Source organism: Gopherus evgoodei, chromosome 1 (assembly GCF_007399415.2).
Source record: "Gopherus evgoodei ecotype Sinaloan lineage chromosome 1, rGopEvg1_v1.p, whole genome shotgun sequence".
In the NCBI taxonomy this organism is placed as follows: domain Eukaryota; kingdom Metazoa; phylum Chordata; order Testudines; family Testudinidae; genus Gopherus; species Gopherus evgoodei.
Genome location: NC_044322.1, coordinates 303,103,867 through 303,131,279, shown reverse-complemented (window position 1 = coordinate 303,131,279; position 27,413 = coordinate 303,103,867). Strand labels below are relative to the sequence as shown.

The following is a 27,413-nucleotide window of genomic DNA, read 5'->3' as shown; positions in this document are numbered from 1 at the left end:
TGCATCTGTGGTTACTAGGAATGGCTTGTCAAAGTCCGGGGCCATTAGCACAGGGTGAGACATGAGCGTTGCCTTAAGTTGGGTAAAGGCCTTTTGACACTCATCAGTCCACTTAACTGCATTTGGCTGGGTCTTTTTGGTCAGGTCGGTCAGTGGGGCAGCGATTTGGCTGTAGTGTGGTACAAATCGCCTGTAATACCCAGCCAAGCCTAAGAAGGATTGGACCTGTTTCTTTGACTTTGGGACAGGCCACTTTTGGATAGCATCCACCTTGGCCTGTAGAGGGTTTATGGTTCCTCGACTCACCTGGTGTCCCAGGTAAGTGACTCTGTTTTGGCCCATTTGACACTTTTTGGCCTTAACAGTTAGTCCGTCCTGCCTGATGCGCTCAAAGACCTTTTCCAGGTGTTCTAGGTGTTCGGGCCAGGAGTCAGAAAAAATGGCCACATCATCGAGGTAGGCAACTGCATATTCGCCCAGTCCTGCTAGTAGACCATCTACCAGCCTCTGGAAGGTGGCGGGTGCATTTCGCAGCCCGAAAGGAAGGACATTAAATTCATACACCCCCGCATGGGTGACGAATGCTGACCTTTCCTTGGCAGGTTCGTCTAGCGGTACTTGCCAGTACCCCTTGGTTAAGTCTATTGTAGAGATGAACTGGGCACGTCCCAACTTCTCCAATAGCTCAATGGTGCGTGGCATTGGATAGTTGTCCGGACGAGTTACCGCATTTAGCTTACGGTAGTCCACGCAAAAGCGTATTTCCCCATCTGGTTTGGGTACCAGAACCACTGGAGATGCCCATGCACTGGTAGATGAGCGGATTATACCCATCTGTAGCATGTTCTGGATCTCCCGTTCTATAGCAGCTTGGGTATGAGGAGACACCCGGTAGGGTGGGTTCTAATTGGGTGAGCATTACCTGTGTCAATGGAGTGGTATGCCCGTTCAGTCCGTCCTGGGGTGGCTGAGAACAATGGGGTGAAGCTAGTGCACAGCTCCTTGATTTGTTGCCGCTGCAGACGTTCCAGGGTTGTGGAGAGGTTCACCTCTTCCACGCCACCGTCTTTTTTCCCGTCGTAGTAGACACCTTCAGGCCACTCAGCATCATCTCCCTGGACTGTAAATGGACAAACCTGTAAGTCTCTGGAATAGAAAGGCTTGAGAGAATTAACATGGTACACTCTGGGCTTTAGTGAGGAATTGGGAAATGCTATGAGGTAGTTCACAGATCCCAGGCGCTCTTGGACTGTGAACGGCCCTTCCCATGATGCTTCCATCTTATGGGCCTGTTGCGCCTTCAAGACCATAACCTGGTCTCCTACCTTGAAGGAATGCTCTCTGGTATGTTTGTCATACCAGGTCTTTTGCTCTTCCTGAGCATCCTTTAGGTTTTCTTTAGCAAGGGCTAAAGAGTGTCGGAGGGTGTTTTGTAGGTTGCTTACAACGTCCAGAATGTTAGTCCCTGGAGAAGGCGTAAATCCCTCCCATTGCTGCTTCACCAACTGTAATGGCCCCTTAACCTCGTGACCATACACAAGTTCAAACGGTGAAAACCCTAAACTGGGATGTGGTACAGCCCTGTAGGCAAAAAGCAACTGCTGCAACACTAGGTCCCAATTATTGGAGTGTTCGTTGACAAATTTACGTATCATGGCCCCCAAAGTTCCATTAAACCTTCCCACCAGGCCATTGGTTTGATGGTGTACGGGGGGGCAACCAAGTGGTTCACCCCATGAGTTTCCCACAGTTTTTGCATGGTCCCTGCCAGGAAATTAGATCTTGAATCTGTAAGGATGTCGGAGGGCCAACCTACCCTGGCAAAAATGTCTGTTAGGGTCTCACACACAGCGTTAGCCCTGGTGTTGCCTAGAGCTACTGCTTCCGGCTATCGGGTAGCAAAGTCCACGAAAGTCAATACCTACTGCTTTCCTCTGGGCGTCTTTTTTGGGAAAGGACCCAGAATATCCACAGCTACTCGCTGAAATGGGACCTCAATTATGGGGAGTGGCTGGAGAGGGGCCTTGACCCGGTCTTGGGGCTTTCCCACTCTTTGGCATACCTCACAAGACCAGACATACTTGGCAACGTCCTTGCCCATCCCCTCCCAGTGGAAGGACTTCCCCAATCTGTCTTTGGTTCTGTTCATCCCAGCATGGCCACTGGGATGATCATGGGCTAAGCTTAAGAGCTTCCCCTGGTACTTAGTTGGAACCACCAACTGTTTTTGCGGCTGCCATTCTTCCCGGTGTCCACCAGAAAGAATCTCCTTGTATAAAAGTCCTTGGTCTATAACAAACCAGGATCGGTGAGAAGAGCTGAGAGGCGGTGGGGTGCTCCATGCCACCGCCCAAGCTTTCTGAAGGCTGTCATCTGCTTCCTGCTCAGTCTGGAACTGTTCCCTTGAGGCTGGGGTCACCAGTTCTTCCTCAGACTGTGGACTTGGGCTTGGTCCCTCTGGAAGCGATGTAGGTGATGGGGTTGTTTCCGTTGCTGGTGAACCGCTCTCCACTGGTGCACCAGGGGTTATTTCAGGCTCTGGCTGAGCCTTTTGGGTATGGCTGTCTGCTGCTTCTGCCAGTTCAGGCTCGCTGGCGCCCTCTGGCATTGGGGTTGAAGATGGATTTGCAAACACTGTCGTCAGTGCTGGCAATGGTTCTGGTGCTGGCTGCTTTTCCAGTTCCTGGTCTGGGACTGGAAGCACTGTGGCTGTGTCCATTGTTGGCATGGGATCCTGGTCCACTACCTCTGTCTGGGTCTCTGGTAATGCAGATGAGGCCCCTGTGGACGGCTCAGGAACAGGAATGGGTCTGGAAGCTTGCCTGGTTTGGCTACGTGTAACCATTCCCACTCTCTTGGCCCGCTTCACCTGGTTGGCCAAGTCTTCCCCCAGTAGCATGGGGATGGAATTGTCATAGACTGCAAAATCCACATTCCTGACCAGCCTTTGTACTGGACAGGCAGTTCAGCTGTAGGCATGTCTACAGCTTGTAACACGAAGGGGTAAATTGTCACTTGGGCCTTTGGGTTGATGAATTTGGGGTTGATGAAGGACTGGTGGATAGCTGACACTTGTGCCCCCGTGTCTCTCCACGCAGTAACCTTCTTTCCGCCCACTCTCAAAATTTCCCTTCGCTCTAAGGGTATTTGAGAGGCATCTGGGCCTGGGGATCTTTGGTGGTGTAACGACTTGCACTCGGTTTGAGTTCTTTGGGCAGTTGGCCTTTATATGTCCCAGTTCATTACAGTTAAAGCATCTTCCAGCTGACTGGTCACTGGGTCGAGGTGGGTTACTGGAGACTGGTGAGGTGGAAGAATAGGGTGTCTGTGGCTTTCCTTGGGTTGTAGGTGGGGTCTTTGGCTGTCCTCGGTTGTAGGGTTTATTGTCGGTGTGCCTTCTGGGGTATTCGTTCCCCTTGACAGTAGCTTTCTTGCTTTCTGCCACTTCCACCCATCTGGCTCCAATCTCCCCCGCCTCGGTGAGATTTTTGGGTTATCCATCTTATATGTACCGTGTTATGTCCTCAGGAACACCATCCAAGAACTGTTCCATTTGTATGAGGAGGTGCAGTTCGTCTATGGATTTAACATTGGTTCCTGATATCCAGGCCTCATAATTCTTTCCAACGTAGTAGGCGTGTTTGGGAAATGACACATCTGGTTTCCACTTTTGGGTTCTGAAACGCCGACAGGCATGATCTGGGGTTATCCCCATTCTGTATCTGGCCTTGGTTTGAAAAAGTTTATAGTCGTTCATTTTCTCCTTAGGCATTTCAGCTGCCACGTCTGCTAAATGTCCACTGAGCTGTGGCCTCAATTCTACCATGTACTGGTCTTCAGGGATGCTGTACCCAAGACAGGCTCTTTCAAAATTTTCTAACAAGGCCTCAGTGTCATCACCTGCCTTGTAGGTGGGAAATTTCTTGGGATGTGGAACCATAGTTGGCGAAGGGTTGTTAGGATTGGCAGGAGCATGCTGCCCAGCCTGCGCTAACTCCACTTCATGGTTTCTCTGTTTTTCACTCTCTTCCCTTTCTTGTTGTTGTTTTTCCATTTCTCGGCGGTAGGTTGCCTCTTCTTCTTCTTGTTTCATTTTGTGGGCCACCTCTTCTTCTTGTAGTTTTCTGTGGTGGGCTGCATTTTTGGCGTCTTCTTGTTTTTGTAGCCTTTCCATCTCTTGTTTGTGAGTTGCCTCATCTCTGGCCATTTGTGTTCTTAGTAGTTCTATCTGTTTTTCCATTGCTTCCAGCTGTACTGCTTCTGGTTTTCGTGACATTCTGGTTCCTGTTTTCTTGTGTTGGGGTGCCCTCCGGTGTTTATTGTCTGAACTGCAGGCTCTCTGTTGCCTCCTAGGGTCTGCCTAGCAACAGTGCCTTTTTCCCTTTCTTCCTCTAGCTAATCTTTTAAACGTAAAGTAAACCAGAAAAACCACTTTATTTGCATGTGTATTGTGCTGGGTACTTGACTCTCAGTCGGAGTGCTATTGTCTCACAAAAGACCCTTAATAGTTCCTTAATGGTTCCTTGCTTAATATGCAAGCTATTGCCAGGAGAGAACAGAAAAAAAAATTTCTCTCTGGTTCCTTTTAAAACCAAACCCTCTCTGCTAAAAGCCCCTAGCAAAGAAAAGGAAAATATAATATTCCTACTGGCTTCTGGATTCTATCTTTCCACACCACTGTACACCATGTCATAACATTTCTTCCCAGATCTGGAACTTAGCGTCCAAAATATGGGTGTTAGCATGAAAACCTCCAAGCTTAGTTACCAGCTTGGACCTGGTATCGCTGCCACCAGCTAAGAATTATACAGTGCCTAGTTCACTGTGGTCTCCCCAAAACCTTCCCTGAGGGACCCCCAGACTCAGATGCCTTGAGTCTTACAACAAAGGGAAATAACTCCCCTCCCCTTGTTTCCTTGGTACTTCCTCCCAGGCTCCCCTCCCTGGACGAGCCTAGGAGATTCCCTGCTTCCAGTCCTGGAAACACAAGTACCGAGAGATCTAATCTCTCCCCCTCACCCAGAGGATATGCAAAGTCAGGCTTAGTAAATCTAACACAAAGAGATTTTCCCCTTGACTTCTTCCTCCCACCAATTCCCTGGTGAGCTGCAGACTCAATTCCCTTGAGTCCCCACTAAAGAAAAACTCCAACAGGTCTTAAAAAGAAAGCTTTATATAAAAAGAGTGAAAAAGGACATAATATATAGTCTCTGTATCAAGGTGGCAATATACAGGGTCAATTGCTTAAAAATGAATAAACAGCCTTATCCAAAAAGAATACAATTCAAAACACTCCAGCAACTACACACATGTAAATACAAAAGAAAACAATATAAACCTATTGTCTTACTATCCTTGTACTTACAACTTGGAAACAGAAGATTAGAAAGCCAGGAGATAGAAAAATCACTCTCAGAGCCGAGAGGGTCAGACCCAAGACAAAGAACAAAGAACTCACACCCAAAACTTCCCTCCACCCAGATTTGAAAAAGTCTTGTTTCCTGATAGGTCCTCTGGTCGGGTGTTTCAGGTTCCCTGTGTTAACCCTTTTACAGGTAAAAGAACATTAACCCTTAGCTATCTGTTTATGATAATCTCACATTGCAAAACTCTCTGAAGAGCAAGAGGCACATAACGAGGCACCCACGTCTTGCTCACTTTTTGAGCACAACAGACTATGTAGGCATAGTCTCTCAACAATGAGGTGTCCTCAGGGATGAACCATTTACTCATAGTCACCCTTCCTAAAGGAAACTGAAGTGCAAATGAAAGTGTTTATATCCAGACCCTGTGCTTGCAGAGTAGAGCACTAATTATGATACCAACAAGCTTAATCTGTATTTGTATTTCTATTCTACTGGGCCAGATTCCCATTTACACTGCCAGAGTGATGCAAAGGGGCCTTAATGTTAATGAGATTCAGGCCCGACTGTTTTTATTAATGCATAGATCTTTGGGGCATGATCTCGGCCTATGCGGTTAAGCTCTGTGTACCACACATGCACGTGATAGAGAGAGGAAGGGAGAGAACAGGTATCTGTTCATCTGTTTCCAATTTAAAACAAAACCACTATCCCATAACCATAAACAAGGAGAGAAACACATGTCAAACATAGTGATCTTAAACCCACTTCAGTGAGCAGTGTTTATACTTAGTTCTTGAAAATCCACGGAGTGTAGTAATAGCATGGACCAGGGTTCAGCATGCATAGTTTGCAGTGCAGCGGGATAACATGAACATTCTCTTGAGAGATCCTGTGAAACTTATTGTGGAATCTGCCATTTGTTGCCATCTCCTCCTTTCCAAAGGCAAAAATGTGCTCTTTTGAAATATCGTTATAAGCCCCATAGTTAAATACTATCTGTCAGGGAGGATGTACCAATATCTGGGGAGGGGGAAATCAGAGAAAATAGGAGAATTGGGGTGATTTCCCTATTTTTTAGAAGCGGGATCTAACTGCCCTAGAGCTCACATCCCTTCAACATGTCACTAGTGAAATTATAACAGGACACACACTTCAGCCCTCAAAAAACTAAAGCAGCATCTTTATTTTATATATAACAATCAGTATAAAAAGTTTATTACAGAAGAGCTGTTTTGTTTACAATATATTATATTGCTTCAAGCCAATGCAAAAAGTTCATACATTATAGTTCTACTTTGTTTACAATATATTATATTGTTCAAATGCCATAGTGTATATTTAATACAGAGCACTTTGCAAATTTGTTATGACCAACAATATTGTTGTATTGAATTTTTTTTTAAAATTAGGAAACTTTTTTTGTAATTGTTCTAAGTACATGATAGTAGCAATGCAAAAACAACCCTGACTGTTGTTTAGGCAAACTCTCTAGTCATCAGATCAACCCAGGGCAGCTTCTACAAAATGCTTCACTTGGATATTGTTTCATTTTTTGAAAACATTTGCAGCTACATAATCAAAAAGGAAGTTTAAACATTACTGAAATATAGTACAAAACACTGTCCAAAGCACTGAAACAAGAAGCCTATATAATCGTACTAAAGAAGGATTTATAAAACTTAAAAGGAATAGTAAATATCAGCTCAGTGGTTTATAATGAAGCTAATAAAATTCAGGCCAGTAATCTTAACTGTAATGAACAGCATTTTAACATTCAACACATGAAAGGTTAATGAAGGCTATGAACTTTGTGTAACATAAAACGTTTCAGATGTTTGAGTTCACCAGATATAATTGGATTCGGGTGGAACATGCCTCTCTTCAGCCTTTTTAGGTGAAGGCGTGTGCTGTCTGTGCTTGGGGTCTGATGGCCTCAGGGCACTCATAATGCTGGCTCCATACCCTGAAAAATTGAGAAAGAAACTACAAAAGCAGACTCCTGGTTCATTGTTAACATTTCAAATTGAAACAGTTTTTCCCATGGGAATGTAGGGAATTTTAATACACATCACACAGGTGCCCACAGGAAAAAATGGGTGCCATACAACAAAAGGTTAATCATGAGAGGAGGCCGTCTTTCTGGCTTTTACCGTAAGGCTGCCTTATCACAGAATCACTGCACTACAAGTATACTTAGGGCTATAATACTCAACTGGATTCACAACAATGTTTGATGGACAGAGAGTCAAAGGTAGCCCTTAGAGATGAGCTTTAAAATGGTATTATTGGTTTGCTGGGCATAAAAATCCCAGTGGAGAATGTGTGTTAATTATATGCATTTTACTTCGTTTTAAAGCCAAATACAAAGAAAATGAGAATGGCAGCAACAAACACCCAGAAAAATAAATTAAGGATCTGAGATATTTTGTTACTGAAACTGAAAATGAGATAACAAGTATCAGTGTTGTACCTGTTCGTTTACCATTTCATTTACAAATCTAATTACAAAACCTCAAGAGGACATGACTTAAAAACTGAATTTCAGGTTTGCTTCATTTTTTTACCACTTCTCTTTAAGAATGCTGTTGTACTGAGAAGCCATTCATTCCAACGGCGCATGGAACTTTTAAATCAGTGGTGCCAAAACTTTTCCTGGTGTGACCCACCCCCCAGTAATGGAATCTGTTCATGCCTCCTCCTCTGTTACAGCACAGTTGGCTCAGCAGAGGAGCTTGTGCTGAAGCCATAGCTTGGGGCTGAACTGGGGAGGAGGTGGAGCTGGCTTGGGGGCAGAGAGGGAATGAGGACTGAGCTGAGTTGGGGGTGGTGGCTGGGGGCAGAGCAGGGCTGGGTGGTGCTCCCTCCCTGCCCTCTGCAGGGACTGGCCTAGGCCCTGCCTCAGCACCCCCCTGCGGGTTTGCCCCACAGTTTGGGGACAACTGTTTTAAATTGTGGGGATTATTTTAATCTTTGTTTTATAGCCATTGACTTTCATAGCCAATAAAGTCACCCCTAAAGTAGCTACAGTTTTTCCTTCTTTGAAATTAATCATGAGTCTGACTGAGAGATACTTGGTTTCATTTGCAGAGTAAAATGAACTCAAGCACAAACGGCCCTGTGCATAGCTTCAGTAAATTCTACTTAGCTTCTTAACACAGAGGTGAATTCTACTCAGGGTGGCCCCAACCTGATGACTGCAAAAGGTATTTTGCCTAAGAACTGCAGTACTATAGCCAGTCTTTAAACCAACATATTTATTAACGAGGGCTTCAAAGCCTTTGGGGCAGACACTAATGTGCAAAGACAGAATCCTTGTACAATGGTATGCATGCTACACATTTTGTGCTTCTCTGGGGGCAGTAAAATGTACATGTATTCACAATGAAAAAATGCTCACTTGCTAGCTGGTAGGTTAACTTTACAGATGTATTACAAAAAGATGGCATTAAAATTGATATTAATTTCCAGATACTTGATTTTTAGCTATACTGTGTCTGTTGTACGTGTTAAAGAATTTATTCTTTTGTCAGTGAATGGCATAGTTAGGCAAACAAATATACAATCCAACATCTTCTAAACTGATTCCCAAAGCCTTAATTTTAAACCATAACTCATTCCTGTCAGAGTATGTTTTGGCTTTATAAAAACACTCGTCATTATTCTCTGATACATTTTAACATGCACACCTTTCTCTACCCAATGGATCAATGACATCAACATCATTTAAAATTATTTTAGTTCAGTTTATACTATCATGTAGGTTCATGTCTGGTGGATTTATTAAGCATATGGCATTAAAAATAAATTGTTCTGAAATTTTCATTTTTACTATCTAACAAACTGGAACAGCTTATACCGGTAACAAATATTCTAATTTTTTCACTGCCACTTTTCAAATTAACTACTGATAGCAGACTAATAATGTTTATAGCAAACATATATCTTATGAATGGTTTTAGCAAAAAAGTCTCAATACTTCAATTTGTTGTTACTATAGTACTGTATTTTATGACAAATAAGGCTGAATTGGAATTTGTCACTTGGATCTGTTTCAAGTCATTTTATAACTTCTTGTTATTGGGAACAGAGATTATATTAAATATGGAGAACTTAAGGATAAATTCATTCCTGGTTTAACTCCACTGAAGTCGTCAGTTGCCTACACATTGCACTAAGTGTCAAATAGATCAACAAAGGTAACACTGAGATCAACAAATTTTGGAATCTTTAAGTCTGTTTTAAATAAAAGTCAATTAACACCCCTACACACACCTAAATTTTAACCTGCTTTAAAGTTGGTTGAAAATTGGAGGGAAGATTTTGCAACAACTTTATCTATTTCTCTGAAATTTTGAAAAAATCCAATCAGTTCTAAATCCCTATGTAATATATTTGTATTTACAGAAATGTCTATCCAGTGTTCTGAAAGCCCCACTGAAGTCAATGGGAATCATGCTGTTAGAATAGTGTGTGCGCAGCAGATACAGTAGGGCGCACTTTCCAAGATTCTCATTGACCTCAGTGGGGTTTGGATCAGTCTCACCGCATGGGCAGAACATAAATTAGGTCATGTAGAAATTTTCAGTGAACCAAATTTTAGAATTCCCAATAGGCAAAAAAGTGAGGTTAATCACTGTAGAGTAGTTTTGAATTGTTTTATTCCTTTTTTGTAATTAATATACAGTTGACAAAAAGTAAGTATTGAAAATGTTTGGGATAATTATTTGTATGCATACATTTTTAAAAAATGAAAGGATTATTAACTAAGGAGAGTATTTTATTTCTAGCGATTATGTAGTAGCTTTGAGCAAGCCATTTATAGATGGAAGATGATCTCTGAAAAGCTCCAGTATGGATTCTCGGAGCTTTGTTCTCACTTACTTTTGTTGCAATGTCTTCCATGCCAGCCTTCTTTGCATTGGCATTTGTTAGGTTCCACACAGGTTCCATATGATCCACAACCAGGTTCACAGACAGCTGTAATCAAGTGAGAACATGAATTCAACTTCCTTACATTTCACTCAGAGATAAAGTTACATAGTTGCTTTTCCTGCTATTCTTTAGAATGTTAGTTTTGGCATGGCCAAGGGTGCTAGCAGTAAATCTATAATTTTAAATTGACTGTGTGCAGAATTCTGAAAATAACTTGCCCCACTACTGAAATAAGGCCTTATTTAACTCTCTTACGTTGGTGCAAATTAGGACTAACTCTACTGAAGTCAATGAAGTCAGTAAGGGAGAGGAGAATCAGGCCCATAATATTTACATTCATAAAAAGGTAGATTCCAGTGGTATTTTGAAATATCAGAGAATTGAAATATTATCCAGAAACACTTACTTATTATACTGATGTGTTACTGCTTTAAAGAAACTCAGACTATTGAAAGGTTTGGTTGTTTTTTTACAAGTTCTTAGTTTTACAACCACCCCCTTAACTTCAATAAATTAAGCATGTCCATGAAGTAAATTAACCTGAGCTACCCTGGCAACACACAGTTAGTGCTGATGTTGAGTAATAAGATACTGTATTGCTATCACAATGATCTTATAACAAGGATTGATTGAGTAGAGTTAGTACTTACGCTTTGAACAAAGATCTCCTTGGTAACCTTTGGAGCACTTACATTTATTTTTACCAGTACATTTACCTCCATTTCTACATGGCTGTTGGCATTTGCCTAGAAATAGGAAACATGAAAACAATGGTCTTAGTACTTCACTTATACAAAAATAATTACAGGGAGAGGGAGGAAGATAACTTTTAAAAACACACTTCGTGTTTGAAATATTCATTGGATCATATTGTTTAAAAGTCTGGTGCGTATGCAGTAGATTCTGTAGGGGGGCACTCTCCTATAGGCACGGGAAGTCTAGTTTTCCAAAGATTTATATGCATGCTTAAGCAGCTTGAAAATTGGGCTAGAACTGGGCATGGCCTCTGAGTGTCCACACAGACTTTGGCTACACTCATAGCACTGGGATTTTGAAGAGGGAATTCAGTGTGCCCTCTATGAGTACTGCCCACTTCTCCATACCCTCCCAGGGCAGCTGCAGCATAGTGTCACTGTGTCAACATTTTGCAGCTAGCCGCAAGGAATATGAGCTCAGGGTCCAGGCAACTGGGCACAAATGGAAGAAACAAGGGAAGGATATTAGGGCTTTCCTTAACAGGATGCTCAAGAACTGAACAAATGTTGCAAGTATTTGCACGAAATAAACAGGTTGGCTTGGCCTGTCACCTTACAGTCAGAACTGTGTGTACTCTGTAGATGCTGTAGAATTTGCTGCAGGATCCATTCCATGCTGCAATTTACTGCTCCAGAAATCAAGCTTTCATTTTAAAACATGTTTCTAGCTTCAGTGGTTGTGAAGAAAAGCTTGAAAATGACACCAAGGCAGTGATGTCTACCTGAGTCTGCAGACAGCCTGAAACTTGAGTTAAAATAGCCATGAAGACATGGCACCCTGACTTTTAACTTAGGCTTTAACTCAAGCTGCTAACCCATTGGGTAGCCTGGATTGCACTTGAGTTATTAATCTAAGTTAAAAGCTGAGCTGCCATGTTTTCATTGCTATCTTTACCCAAGTTAGCCAGCACGGGTTAGCTAACCCAAGTTAAGAACACACCCTTTTTTGCAATGTAGACATACCCGCACATTAACTGTGAGCTAAAATGTCTTCTTGGAATGGAACAAAAGCTAAATGCTATGTGCTGTGCTATGTACATATCTGTTAGTGGAAAAGAAACTAAGACTGGGAAATGGAAAAAGGAACAACTCAGTTGGTGAAAGGAGGAGAAGAAATAAAAAAGAAAATTACAACTCGCCAGTCTCAGACTGAAACAGTAATTAGAGACAATGTATAACTACAGTAAGAAGAAACCTGAAGGAGTTGGAGAATGCTTGTTAGTACTGCAAATTACGGTTAGTACATTTCCCAGGAGTTTTAGAGAGGGACTCAGCTATTAAAGGATCTCGCAAAATGTTTAAACCATATAAAGGGGAATCCTCTTTGCAATCCTCTGAAGATGGCTTTCTGCCTAATGCCAAGGTTTTCTTCCACTGTTTATTCTGAAACCTCCATGACTGAATGTAGCTGGCTCTGGATCTAAGGAAATGGAATGAGATTTGTTTCTCCTCTGTTGTTATAAGCCTGGTCTAGCATTTTGTTTTTAGTCTCTCACTGTTGCACTAGTACCGGTGCAGTGCTGCCAGCAGCCATCAGCATTTCAATTACCATGGCCCTGATCCCAGAAAAACCTAGGCATGTGCATAACTCTTCTTGCTCCTACTGAAGTCAATTAATTTTCAAGTTAGTTCTTAACATGTTTTGATCCTTTTTTCCTCATATAGGAATTGATTTACTACCTGGATTTCCATCTAAATCAACGGGACTACTCATGTGAGTAAACCTGCATGTGTACCTAAGTCTCTGCAGGAGTAGGGCCCATCTCACCCACATCTGCCCTGGGTAAGGTTAAATGACACTATGGTTAAAAATTCCAGAGCTACACTAGAGTGGCTGCTGCTGCTACCAATGGTCCAGATGGACTAGCGACAGTGCACCAGAAGGAGATTAAGAGCAGTGCTAGTTTTGTCACAACCTTAAAGGAGCAAGCAAGATACACTTTTAAAACAAAAAAAGGAATGAAGACTGAGGAGTGTCCTACTTGTGATTCGTGTTTCAGGTAGATCCAGATTTGGCTGGCTATATAACCGAATACTGTGCTTTTAAAAAGACGTATTTTTTAAGATGTTGCCACAGCAATGGCAGATTACATGAGATTTGATTTCCAACCTACAAGCAGGAGGTTTTAGAATACAGAGGAGTTTAGTTTTTATACCCATGTTAGTGTCGGTTTAAATGGAATAGCCTTATTTAAATGTTCTATAATATGGGTCAGTATATGAATTAAAAAAAATACAAAAGCCACTGACACAAAGTACAAACTGCTCACACTTTGGGTCAAACCCTGATCAAATTCATGTGATACATTCCATCAATGTCAATCTTTTCTCAAATGAGGGAAGGAAGGAGAGAGTGCCAAGCTTTCACATTCAGACTTGATGAAAGCAGATGCAAATGCAGTGGAAATCAATGGAGTTGTACCTGCTTACACAGCTCTGAGTTTGGCCCATAGAACTAGAATGAGAGGAAAGACACTTATACCATAACAATGTTGAAACATCACTTGTTCATTTGCGTAACTATAATAAAACCTTGATGCTTCCCACTGACTTTGATAAGATAAAAAACTGCTAGAAAACAAACTGCAGCATATAAAGATAGGCAGGGGTAATCTACAAAACATTCTTCTATCTACATGCGAATACTGTGCCAAATTTAAGTCTTCACACATTCTGATTCTTTTTTATTGTATAGTAATTGACTTATTACCATCTTCTGTTACTGCACTGTTTGCTGGCCCTTACTTCCATCTGTATATTGAGATGGTGAGTTAAGTTTCATGTCTGTGGGAGATGTACTAATCCGCTTGTCTGTCTATACTGATGTTAAGCATTCAAAGAAAAAAATATTACAAATATAAGGCCAAACTCTGTTTGCCTAACTCATGTTCATAGTTCCAATGAAGTCACTGAAATTACCTGCATGAGTAAGGCAAGAAAGATGCAGCACTGAATGTCGTTAGAGGGATACAATGCAAAAGGTATAAGCCGTGTGTATGTTTTCAAAACCAAAACACTGGCACTCCATCCCAGCTACTAAATTAATCTAATTTAACAGAGCTGTGAGAAAACTCTTATTTTAGGCTAAGCTATGTTTGAACGCTGGCGTCCCAGTTTTGTCCCAGGGCAGGCTATCTGCTTTCCACCTGCATCTTTACGCAGACCAGTTAGATTGACTATAGACTGAAATATTTTGAATGGCTTTGATGCGAAACATCTGAAATAGCAAGTCATTGATGTTTGTGACAAGAAGTTTTCAAGCTGCCATGTGAATGTAACTTAATACTTCCAACTGAAGCTGTCAACCCTTACGGTCCTAGGTCCCTTTCCCTCAATACCAATTAATATTTCAAGCTCCATACTCTACTTTTAGACTCTAGAGGCTCAGTTCTAATCTCACAGGCAGGAGTGTAAATTGCTTCAGACCTGGCACAAGCATATGGTGTTGACTGAGTGCTCATGTAGTTAGGGTTGCTACTAAACCCATGGATTTGTTTAAAAAAATAAATAGAAAATGAATTGATACTCATCGGCTGTGAAGATTGCAAACACAGGCCTGGCTCACTCTCAGAGGGTCCCAACCTGCTGTTTGAGAACCCCAGCTGTCAGGCAGCTCAGAAATGTGTCACTTGATCTTCCAGCTACTGTAACTGGAATAACCTTGGTTTAAGTGAAACAATGTAAAGCTGAGACTCACTAATTTCACAGTGGTTTCCCTCGAGTCCTGAAGGACAAATGCATTTTCCTAGATAGAAGCAGGTTCCTCCATTGAAACAGGTTGTTGTGCAGTTAGCTGAAGGACATAAAACAAAAGATTAAATTATATGTCTAATGTAAAATTATTTCTACTCTAACCACTTTGGCACTCACCTCAGAGATTGGAGACCCCCGTTCAAATCCCTTCTCATCAGGCAGAGGGGGGAATGAACCAATGTCTCACATCCTAAGTGAGTATCCTAAACACTAGGCTAAGGATTAGAACTGAGGTCATCTGTGTTTTGTGCAGAGGTAGGTGTGCTCAGATCATGCCTGCCTGACAGGACCCTGCAGGTGAGATAGGTGGGGAATGCTTAGGTAATGGTTGGCATGAGAGATGCATTTGGATGCCTGCCCAAGGCAGCAGTGTGCACACTCAGTTGCAGAAACCTAGACACCTAGGGAACTATTACAGCAAATGTTTAGATGTCTGGTGAGTCTGGGTGTCTACAGGGCTAGGAGGCAGTTGAGCAGCAGTTTATGGATCACAGTGGTACCTAAATCTAGGATGTCTAAGAGCCTTTGGGGATCTGGGCCAAACTCCTTTACTGAGGACTAAATACATACTAAGCCAAACAGATTCTGTAAGCACAAGGGACTATAATTGCATATCTATCTGCAGAATGTGGGTTTAAAATACTTCCATTAAAACATGACTTTGTTATAAAGTTCGCTGAAGACCTATTGAATTTACTAATTGAATGTTTTGTATAGTTTTGTGTTCTTACACCTTCTGTGTGATGGACTATTCTGATATATTTCAGTAGGAAACTTTGTATTTTTTAAATATCCAGCACTTCTGGGACAGTGAATGTCATACTTCCTTTACTGTTTTTATTGATACACTAAGGTCATTATATCAAAAAATATTAAATGGAGTAAGTTACTTGTTGCATCCAGACAGATTAAAAAATAAGTTAATGCACCAATCTTTCCTCTAAGAAAACCAAGGTCCAAATCTTTATTCCCACCTCACCAAGCCACAAATGGAAATGAATTTGCTGGCCACTCCTATAGTCCATCAGTGAGCCAGCTAAGGAGGTAATGGTTGTGTACATTATATATTATTCATTTCGCGTTTGAGTGTTCAAAAGTGAATGTAAGTTGCATCTATCATCTGCTGGCTTACACATGTGTAATTTTCACTACAATGAAAGTCACCGCTGAGTTTTGGCCATGTTTGTTCATATCTTAACATTAGCGCCATCGTGTGAAGAGGCCCAGGAATGAGGTAGCAGAGATGTACTAGGCTGGATATAAAGTGCTGTAGTCATGAAATTCTGTTAAATATTGTGATGTGGAGGATGTAGATAGATGCAGAAAGTATCATAGGTGTACATATAAGGTCAGACAACATAAACAAATGTCTGAGGGGACACTATCACACATAGTCCTCTTGTCAGGATCTCTGCAGCCCTGTACCATACAGTCAAGAATACCTTATGACTAGAGCCCTACCAAATTTACAGCCATGAAAAACACATCACAGACTGTGAAATCTGGTCTCCCCCCATGAAAATTGGTCTTTTGTGTTCTTTTACCCATGGGTAGTGGGTATAATAGGCCAGGGGAGGGTTAGGGTTAGTGCCTCCTCTGGCACTGCTGTGGATGCTGGACCCCTGGGTGTGGGGTTTGTGGGAAAGTTTTTTATTTATTATGCCCCAGGCAGGTTCTGAGTGGCTGAGGAGGTGGTATGTGCTATTCAGCTTCCTAGGTTCATCAGTAATCTCCCTGGACTCCAGGGAGATTACTGATGAACCCAGCAAGATGAGTAGGCGGCTTGGAATCTGAGAGGGGAGGTGCAGCATGGCTGCAGCTGGCCCAGGACTCCTCTGAGAATGGGGGCTCAGGGCTTTGGCTGGCCCATGGCTCTGGCCGTAGGGGTGTGTGTGTGTGTCTTGGGGCTCCAGCTGCAGGGCACGGGGGGTGGTGGTGTTGGCAGGTGGAAGGGGTGGAGCTGGGGCTAGCCTCCACAAAGGGGGCCTCCACACGCCGCCCATGCTTTTACTTTATACTATACAGATTTTATGGGGGAGACCAGTGTTTCTCAAATTGGGGATCCTGACCCAAAAGGGAGTTGTGTGTAGGGGAGGGTCACAAGGTTATTTTGGGGGGGGGGTGCGGTATTGCTGTCCTTACTTCTGTGCTGCCTTCAGAGCTGGGCAGCTGGAGAGTGGCAGCTGATGGCTGAGCACCCAGCTCTGAAGACAGGGCACCTGCCAGCAGCAGCGCAGAAGTAAAGATAGCAATACCATACCATGCCACCCTTACTTCTGCACTGCTGCCTCCTGGGTGGCTGGAGAGCGGTGGCTGCTGACTAAGGGCCCAGCTCTGCAGTCAGCAGCACAGAAGTAAGGGTGGCGATATCATACCATGCCACCCTTACTTCTGCGCTGCTGCTGGCAATGGCTCTGCCTTCAGAGCTGGGCTCCCGGCCAGCAATCACCGCTCTACAGCTGCAGAGCTCTGAAGGCAACACCACAGCCAGCAGCAGTTAAGAAGTAAGGGCAGCAGTACTGCAGTACTGTAGCAGTACTGCAACCCCCTGACAATAACCTTGTGGCCCCCCCAACTCCTTTTTGGGTCAGGATTCCCTACAATTACAATACTGAGACATTTCAGTTTTAAATAGCTGAAATCTTGACATTTATGATTTTTAAAATCCTATGGCTGTGAAACTGACAAAAATGGACCATGAATTTGGTAGGGCCCTAATTATGATCCATTACCACCACTGTGAGGAACTCAGCATGCAAGAAGGTGGGATAGGGAGCACAAAAGTGGCTAGTGGCTTACAATTCAACTGCTTTTTATTCTATACTGTTACCTTTATCACAGTTGACGCCATAGAATCCAGGAGGGCAGATGCACAAACCAGGTGTGACACAGAGTCCACCATTCATGCAGCGGGACGCACACAGAGCTAATTTGACGAGAGTGAAAGAGAACAAAATGCTGGCATGAGGGAGAGATGAACATGCCAAAATTTGATACAGGATTTTATATAACAAACATTCAAAAATCAATAATAAGCAGGAATAGTAGTTTTCAGACAACACTTTTCCTCCTTCTGCTTAGTATAACAAGTCAGCTTTGCAATATAAAATAGCTAATGCAGAAAGATGTTTCATATCTATGCATATAGAGTATGGTGGTTGAAGTAACACTGTAAGAAACTGAAGATTGACTTTAGTGTTCGTCCTACTTAATCTGAACACTGAGAGCAAAAATGGCCCCTTACACAGATTATTCCCGAACTGAGAACTGAAAATAGCAAATTTGGACTCACTGAAATATTTCAGTTGTGTGGGTATGGAATTGGTCAGGGTTCAGTCCTTTGTACCTATGGACCTTGGGACATCTGTCAAGGCCAGGGCCATCAGTACAGCAGTCCTGTGCCTCCACATTGCTTCAAAGCTCCCACAGCAGCATGGCTTTTTCAGATGCTGTGCTCTTGTACAGCCTCCTCCCCAGCTATTGTTGCTACTCTATCCAGCCCTTGAGGAGGAATGTCAGGGAGCAGAGTTTTACTTCATGGTTGGCCAGTATTAACTAACCTAGGGAATGCCTGCAAGGCTGAGTGAGAGATGTCTTGTGACTGGCTTCTGCCCTCTCCTGACTCTACAGAGCACCCATGCAAGGGCCTTCCCCAGGGTTAGGAAGAAGGAGCAAGCATGTACAAGAGCTAGTGTACTCGTCACCTGATCCATAATCCCATACCTCTCACCATCCAAATGCGCGGTTATTGCCTCCCCTTCACTTATGGAAAGAGAAGGGAGAATCTACCCAAAATGTTTCCCCTCTCCATTGTCAGTCTGCTTGAGACACAGCTGTGGCATCCAAATTAGATACTATCTTCAAGTAACAAATGCAAAACAACAAGAACACTATACTTGATTTTCCAGCTAGTCTTCATTAGCAGAAGAATTCCATTTCATCTCTTGCCAGATGGATTGTTTGTGATTAAGGGTCTCTTAATTGTTGGTCAATTTCATGTTTAATATATCCTTTAGCGAGAAGATATTTTTCTTTAGAAGTTGGCATTTTCATTAAGCAATTGATGTTTTCATTAGATCTGGGGTCATAACGATAATTTTCCTGTGTTTGGATTTAATATTTACAGATATCTAGCAACATGAGAGAGCCTCCAGGAAAGGCCATTTACACTATTGAGAGAGAGAGAGATTTCAGTGATGTAACTGCTCTTTTTCAGTAGGACTATAGTAAAGAAAACAATTGAGGAAATTTTTAAAGTTACCTTTCTCACAATGAGGCCCGTAAAATCCATCTGGACATTCACAGACATGCCTTTCATTGCAAACACCTCCATTTCTGCACCCTCCTGGACATTCAGCTTCATGAAAAACAAAAACATTGTTAATCGGACATTACATACTTCAGTTAGCACTCCACTTTGAACTGCGTCGACACAGTCTATTGACAGAAGAGCAAAAATAACTGGATAGCAACTTTTGTTGAGGTGAGTATAAGATTTATCGACCAGAGCCATAAATGCTGACTGAGATGGAAGCTCAGCTAAAAATCAATCTCCTTGTTAATCTACAAATACATGTTGTATCATATAATTGATTGCACTCTTGAAAGTACCTGTGATAGCATTCTGCCACTCTGTGCTAGTCAATAAACTAACGAATAATGTGGCCTGTCTGCAAAAACCACTACCTTAAACTGCCTGGAAATGAATAGTTAGCCAATACAGATCCTGGAGCACTGGTGTCATGTTCCTAGTTAGGAGCCTGCTTATCTAGCAAGCTCGGCTTCAGTTTTTTGGCTTGATTTAAGGTGTGGACCGAGGCAGAGTGCATTACATTACTCTAGTGTTGCATCTGTATGAAATGAAAGACTCAATCTTCACACTGGGCGAAGATGATGGGGAGGAAGCATTCCTGCCCACTAATCCCATATCATCATTCAACTGTTAGTCACATCCCAAATCTCTACCCAACAGTGGCCACAGCATTTAACAGTGGAAGAGAAACACATTTGGGCATCATCAGCATTCTAAAAAACATCACAGCTCATGCCTCTTCACTATCAACTGCCCCATATCCACATTGAACAAGAGGTGGGAGAAACTGGAACCCTACGGAACCCCTCCCCCAAAATGAACCCTCAGGGCAAAAAAGCAATTCGTCCAAAATACCTTCTGAGATTTCTCAGATAAAAACAAAGCTACTGAGTGGCAGCCATGTCTACTTCCACTGGAGCAAGCCAATAGCACCTTATGAGCAGTGGTACCAAAATCAGCATATAGCTCTAACAGTATCAGCATGGTCATCTGCTATTTATCCATCACCAGGAGGGAATTATCTACCAAATTCTTTGCCAAACCTTGTTCTGTAACCAAAATGGCAAAGTTCAAAGAGCTCTGAGGTAGACAGATAATCTGAGAATCGCCTTGCCACAACCTCCTCAATATTTTTAATCAAAATTAGATGAGTTTCTTGATGGTAATTGGCTAGATTGTTAGTATCAAGTGAATTGTTTGTGTGTAATGATCATAATACAGCTTCCTTAATTGACAGTGTCTGTCAGCAATGGTCCCAATTCTTCTCTATTTTTATCTTTACCAGAAAGTGATACAATCCATCATGCTGATGCTGGAAAGATGTTGTCATACCTTTAGTCCCAGATTTGGACCTTAGCGTCCAAAATATGGGGGTTAGCATGAAAACCTCCAAGCTTAGCTACCAGCTTGGACCTGGTACTTGCTGCCACCACCCAAAAAATTAGAGTCTTTTGGGGCACTCTGGTCCCCCTGGAAAACCTTCCCTGGGGACCCCAAGACCCAAATCCCTTGAGTCTCACAACAAAGGGAAATAATCCTTTTTCCCTCCCCCCCCCCTCCAGGTGCTCCTGGAGAGATACACAGATACAAGCTCTGGGAATCCAAACAGAGTGACTCCCCCCCTCTCCGTTCCCAGTCCTGGAAACAAAAGCACTTTCCTCTTCACCCAGAGGGAATGTAAAATCAGGCTAGCAAATCCAACACACACAGATCTCCCCCTGATTTCTTCCTCCCACCAATTCCCTGGTGAGTGCAGACTCAATTTCCCTGAAGTAAAGAAAAACTCCACCAGGTCTTAAAAGAAAGCTTTATATAAAAAAGAAAGAAAAATACATACAAATGGTCTCTCTGTATTAAGGTGACAAAAATACAGGGTTAATTGCTTAAAAGAAATATGAATAAACAGCCTTATTCAAAAAGAATACAAATCAAAGCACTCCAGCACTTATATTCATGCAAATACCAAAGAAAAGAAACCATATAACTTACTATCTGATCTTTTTGTCCTTACACTTAGAAACAGAAGATTAGAAAGCAGAAACTACTTCTCCAAAGCTCAGAGAAAGCAGGCAGACAGAAAACAAAGACCTTAGACACAAAATTCCCTCCACCCAAAGTTGAAAAATCCGGTTTCCTGATTGGTCCTTTGGTCAGGTGCTTCAGGTGAAAGAGACATTAACCCTTAGCTATCTGTTTATGACACACCCCCCAAATTGCAGACAGTGGGGAAGCTCACTGGCGGCGATTTCCTTCTAGAACTTTAAAATAAACAGATTACTACAACACATGCACCTTTACATGTACTACTAAGTATATAATTAACAGACTTTTACATTTTAAGAACACTTTTTAACTACTGATTTCTGGGAAACTCTCACGGGAGAGTGCATCAGCAACTTTGTTAGAAGCTCCTGTGATGTGTTGAATTTCAAAATTAAAATCTTGGAGAGCTAAACTCCAACGAAGAAGTTTGTTGTTGTTTCCCTTGGCAGTATGAAGCCACTTTAGTGCAGCATGGTCAGTTTGTAGTTGGAACCGCCGTCCCCAAACATATGGGCATAGCTTTTCCAGGGCGTACACAATAGCATAGCATTTCTTTTCACTGACTGACCAGTGACTTTCCCTCTCAGATAGTTTCTTGCTGAGAAACACGACAGGATGGAAGTTGTGATCTGTTGCTTCCTGCATGAGCACTGCTCCTATACCACGCTCAGATGCATCCGTGGTTACTAGGAATGGCTTGTCAAAGTCCGGGGCCCTGAGTACAGGGTCAGACATGAGCGTTGCCTTAAGTAACTGTTCCCTTGAGGCTGGGGTCACCAGTTCTTCCTCAGACTGTGGACTTGGGCTTGGTCCCTCTGGAAGCGATGTAGATGATGGGGTTGTTTCCGTTGCTGGTGAACCGCTCTCCGCTGGTGCACCTGAGGGTATTTCAGGCTCTGGCTGAGCCTTTTGGGTATGGCTGTCTTTTGCTTCTGCCAGTTTTGGCTCGCTGGCGCCCTCTGGCATTGAGTTTGAAGATGTGGTTGCACTTGCTGGTGCTGGTTGCTGTTCCAGTTCCGGGCCTGGGACTGGAGGTGCTGTGGCTGTTTCAGTGGTAGGCATGGAATCCGGGTCCACTACCTCTGTCTGGGTCTCTGGTAACACAGACGGGGTCTCTGTGGACGGTTCAGGAACAGGAATGGGTCTGGAAGCTTGCCTGGTTTGGCTACGTGTAACCATTCCCACTCTCTTGGCCCGCTTCACCTGGTTGGCCAAGTCTTCCCCCAGTAGCATGGGGATAGGATAATTGTCATAGACTGCAAAAGTCCACATTCCTGACCAGCCTTTGTACTGGACAGGCAGTTCAGCTGTAGGCAAGTCTACAGCTTGTGACATGAAGGGGTAAATTGTAACTTTGGCCTTTGGGTTGATGAATTTGGGGTCAACGAAGGATTGGTGGATAGCTGACACTTGTGCCCCCGTGTCTCTCCACGCAGTAACCTTCTTTCCGCCCACTCTCAAATTTTCCCTTCGCTCCAAGGGTATTTGAGAGGCATCTGGGCCTGGGGATCTTTGGTGTGATGGTGGTGTAATGAATTGCACTTGCATGGTGTTCTTTGGACAGTTGGCCTTGATATGTCCCAGTTCATTACACTTAAAGCATCTTCCATCTGATGGGTCACTGGGCCGAGGTGAGTTACTGGAGACTGGTGAGGTGGAAGAGTAGGGTGTCTGTGGCTTTACTTGGGTGGTATGTGGGGTCTTTGGCTGTCCTCGGTTGTAGGGTTTATGGTCGGTGTGCCCCCTGGGGTATTCATTCCCCTTGACCGTAGCTTTCTTGCTTTCTGCCACTTCCATCCATCTGGCTCCAATCTCCCCCGCCTCAGCGAGATTTTTGGGTTTTCCATCTTGTATGTACCGTGTTATGTCCTCAGGAACACCATCCAAGAACTGCTCCATTTGTATGAGGAGGTGCAGTTCTTCCAAGGTTTTAACATTGTGTCCTGATATCCAGGCCTCATAATTTTTCCCAACGTAGTAGGCGTGTTTGGGAAATGACACATCTGGTTTCCACTTTTGGGTTCTGAAGCGCCGACGGGCATGATCTGGGGTTATCCCCATTCTGTATCTGGCCTTGGTTTGAAAAAGTTTATAGTCATTCATTTGCTGCTTAGGCATTTCAGCTGCCATCTCTGCTAAAGGTCCACTGAGCTGTGACCTCAATTCTACCATGTACTGGTCTTCGGGGATGCTGTACCCAAGATAGGCTCTTTCAAAATTTTCCAAGAAGGCCTCGGTGTCATCACCTGCCTTGTAGGTGGGAAATTTCCTGTGCTGTGGAGCAATAATTGGCGCCGGGTTGTTAGGGTTGGCTGGCACATGCAGCCCAGCTTGGTGACAAAAATACAGGGTTAATTGCTTAAAAGAAATATGAATAAACAGCCTTATTCAAAAAGAATACAAATCAAAGCACTCCAGCACTTATATTCATGCAAATACCAAAGAAAAGAAACCATATAACTTACTATCTGATCTCTTTGTCCTTACACTTAGAAACAGAAGATTAGAAAGCAGAAACTACTTCTCCAAAGCTCAGAGAAAGCAGGCAGACAGAAAACAAAGACCTTAGACACAAAATTCCCTCCACCCAACGTTGAAAAAAATCCGGTTTCCTGATTGGTCCTCTGGTCAGGTGCTTCAGGTGAAAGAGACATTAACCCTTAGCTATCTGTTTATGACAGATGTACCACCAACCATTGGAACAATCCAATTCCTGAATGGAATTAAGTGGAGTCCAAAGTTTAAATATTTGCAGAGTTTACAGATAATATTTTACTTTTGCTGCAAACTGTAGAATGTTTGTAAATTTAGATGCGCTAGCTTGCATGGGGCACTTCTGCAGGCCACAGCTATTACAAACTGTAATTCACACTAATTCCCCAACCCACAGTTTTAGTCAGCTGGTATGTGTAATCATCTGAAAGTATATGGATTAACTCTTAAACAAATTTCCCTATGGAAATCATAAGAGATGGCTAAACAGAACTACAGTCAAATATGGCAAGCTGTCATGATTATTAATCATCTTCTGTCCTGGGTTACATCTCTACAATCCCTTTGAAGTCAATAAGCTACCATGGGTAAACCTGAGAACAGAGACAATAGAACAAATTCTGCTTTAAAAGGGTCTGTATGTTGTGCAGAAGTGAAGCTCCAGAGCGCTAGACAAAAGCGAGTGAACTGGAACTGGAGAAGACAAAAAGGTGAAGACTGAGAGTCACTATATATAAGCTGTAGATACAGGAAGCAAAATGTATTGCTATAAAAGTAAAGCTCTCTGAAACAGTAGTAATAAACACAAAGACATTTTGTTCCAACGCTGTACTCTAGGATCCATTCTGGAAACGTACTTTCCTTTGTGCCCAAATGCAGAGCTGCTATTCATTATAGAAAATGCATGCTTAAATAAATGCCATTTCAAATAGAAAAATGGAAAAATATTATTTTTTGTGTGGCCACCTCTTAGCCACTACAAAGCCTCCTCTTTCCCACAAAATTGCTCCTTGGCTTTCCCTACTTCCTCTAGCACGGGAACCTTCCTGGCTGGCTAGGAATAACTGGAAACTATGATCGAGGGCCAGGCAACAGGGAATATGAGCTCCATGGCTGTATGACAAGCTTCATTGTTTCCTCTCTTCTTTCCATGGAGGACTTTAGAAACACAACCAAACCAAAAAAACTTTTCTGAACCAACCTACCAGTGAGAACATCCCCATCTCTCCCTATAGCCATCACAAAATGCTGCTGTGTCTATGTCCCTAAATTAAGCACAAAAATGAGAGGCTCACCCTCAGATAACTGTATATGGGCTGAAAGACATTGACATGATAGATCTCCTCTCTTGCATGCCCCTGAAGTTTGGAGACTTGCCCCTGCAATGTGCTCTTGCCTCATAGGCTCAGTGAGTGAAAGACCAAAATGACCATTCAACTTCAGTCCACTGGGCCAACCTAAAGCTAAAACTGCATCTTTGCAAATTGATGATGATAACAGTAAATGATAGCACATAAAATATGGCTTGGATGAAAGCTGGATGGGCTAGAGAGAATTCCAAACTCATAGAAAGACGTATTTCCCCCAAATACATATGGGTTGGAGCATTACAGTCTCTATCAGCCAGGTCACAGCTACACTTCATCCAAACTTTATTAAACTTAATAGCTTTAAGTAGAAATAAAAATTAAAAGTTTTTAAATGGTTTTGAACACTGCTGTATTTGCATCAAACACACACACTGCCGTGTGTATAAGATTTGCATTTTTAAATCCCATTAAGCTTCCCATCTTCCTCTCTATTTCCTGCCCATCCCTGCCCCCATTTTCTCTCAGCTAATTGGCAGAAGTGAGGCTTCAAAGGAGAAGGCCAGCTCCTCTCCACTGTTAAGCAACAGTGGGGTTTCAAAGAATAAACAGCTTTTGCTCCTGCTGCTTGTTCTTTGAAGCCCTGCCATTGCCAATTAGTTAGGAGACAAAGGGGTGGGGAAGTAAATGGGAGATGAGGAAAGAAGACTGAAGGGAATTAATAACAATCACATTCACTGTATACAAACTGTGTCGTATTAATTTGATACAACTTCAGACATTATCTGATAACTGCATTATCTTGGAAGCTAATCTTTTAAACATTTTCTGTAGCCTCAAAATTTGTGTCAAAAACACTCTTCAAAAAAACTATTAACTTTGGGATAATGTTACATAAGTATATTTACATTGCCCCCGCGCCCCCCTCCCGCCCAAATAAACCATTTCTAAGGGTAATACATTCCTGGGTGCTCTGTTGTCAGCCAATATAACTTTTGATTAATTTTTGTCAGTACACCCCAGGTGTGTGTATATTGGCTTATAAGCATAAACCTTGAACTCAGAAACGGCTCAATTCTGCCTCCCTTATTCACATAATAGTATTTTACCATGCAAATGACCCTAGTAAAATGAAACGTATGATCTACATAGTACAGTACTTACTCAACATGAGTAAGGGTGGGAGAATTTGCACCTCAGTGATGTCCATTCAAATATCTCTGTGTACTTTACAAATATTAACTAAGCCTCACGGCACTGCGGTGATGTAGGTGAGTTGTGTTATTTCCATTTTATAGACAGCTGTACTGAGAAACAAGAGAGGTGCCAGACAACATTTTCAAAAGTGGCCACTGACTTCAGCTATGTCAACTTTTGAGTGCCCAGTTCGGGATTTCCAGAGGTTCTGAGCAACTGCAGCTCTCACTGACTTCAAATGGAGTTGAAGGTACTCAGCACTTCTGAAAATGAGGCCCAAGTTGGAGACCAAAAATTGGGGGACCCCAACTTTGCAGCCACTTTTGAAAACATTAGCCTATCTATATCAGTGGTCTGTGGAGAGCAGGTTGGTTACATGCTGCTAATTCTCCGTGTTTCCAACTTCTGAATCACATTAATAAGAAACTTAAAACTTTACTAATATTTGTTTCCCATGGGAGCCATTTCTATAGTCACACAGAGATGCTGTGTGATTATGAATGGGAAGAGATGTGTCATCAAGATCATCTTTCTAGTGAGATGTAGTTCAAACTATGAAAAAAGTTTAAGAACTCTTGGCCTAAGCTGCCAGCAAATTCGTGGCAGAGCCAGAACAACAACCTATGAATGGTGACTCTCGCGTCAATCTGTGTAACCCCAACATTGATGTCTGTATTGGGAATCAGACTTGAGCAATTTAACCAGCACAGACTAATGATATCAGGTCACCATGGCTTACCTTGCTGACATGTTTTAAAGAAGATGGCATTCTGGGGTGTTTGGAGAATTACATTGCCTTCTGAATTCATTATGATTACAGTAACCTCAAATGCCGCTACTCCATCTTGTTTTCCAAGGCATGGAAATCCAACCTGAACGACTAAAAAGAAAAAATATGTATAAATATTTAAATCTTAATATATTGTAACCCCACAATAGTTTTCAAACCATGATTTGAGAACTCCAGTAACTCAGCCAGAGGTCAGGGGACTATTACAGGAGTGGGTGGGTGAGATTCTGTAGTCTACAATTTGCAGAAATGCAGACTAGATGGTCCCCTATGGCTCTAAAGTTTATGAGTATAAAACATTACATCTCTCTGATATCTGTTATTTGTGAAAACTAACAGGTACAGACTATGTTGTTAACACTCAGACAAAACCACTTCTACTTGTACCCCAAAGTAGTTAGTCTTGTAAAGCAAACTAGGGGTAACATTTTCAACAGTACTTAACTGACTTATGTGCCTAACTAA

At 42.6% G+C, this 27,413-nt stretch overlaps 1 protein-coding gene across 1 annotated transcript in view; it reads right to left on the bottom strand.

The window, feature by feature from the left end:
• Positions 1 to 6,534: 6,534 nt before the first annotated feature.
• WIF1 (WNT inhibitory factor 1) overlaps positions 6,535 to 27,413 on the bottom strand; it is a 72,080-nt gene continuing 51,201 nt past the window's right edge. Inside the window, exons 4-10 of the mRNA XM_030548820.1 lie at positions 26,898 to 27,038; positions 19,068 to 19,163; positions 17,637 to 17,732; positions 14,751 to 14,846; positions 10,949 to 11,044; positions 10,248 to 10,343; positions 6,535 to 7,329 (exon numbers count right to left, since the gene is read on the bottom strand). Coding sequence (XP_030404680.1) covers positions 7,208 to 7,329; positions 10,248 to 10,343; positions 10,949 to 11,044; positions 14,751 to 14,846; positions 17,637 to 17,732; positions 19,068 to 19,163; positions 26,898 to 27,038 — 743 coding nt within the window. The 3' untranslated portion in view covers positions 6,535 to 7,207. The remainder of the gene's footprint in view (positions 7,330 to 10,247; positions 10,344 to 10,948; positions 11,045 to 14,750; positions 14,847 to 17,636; positions 17,733 to 19,067; positions 19,164 to 26,897; positions 27,039 to 27,413) is intronic.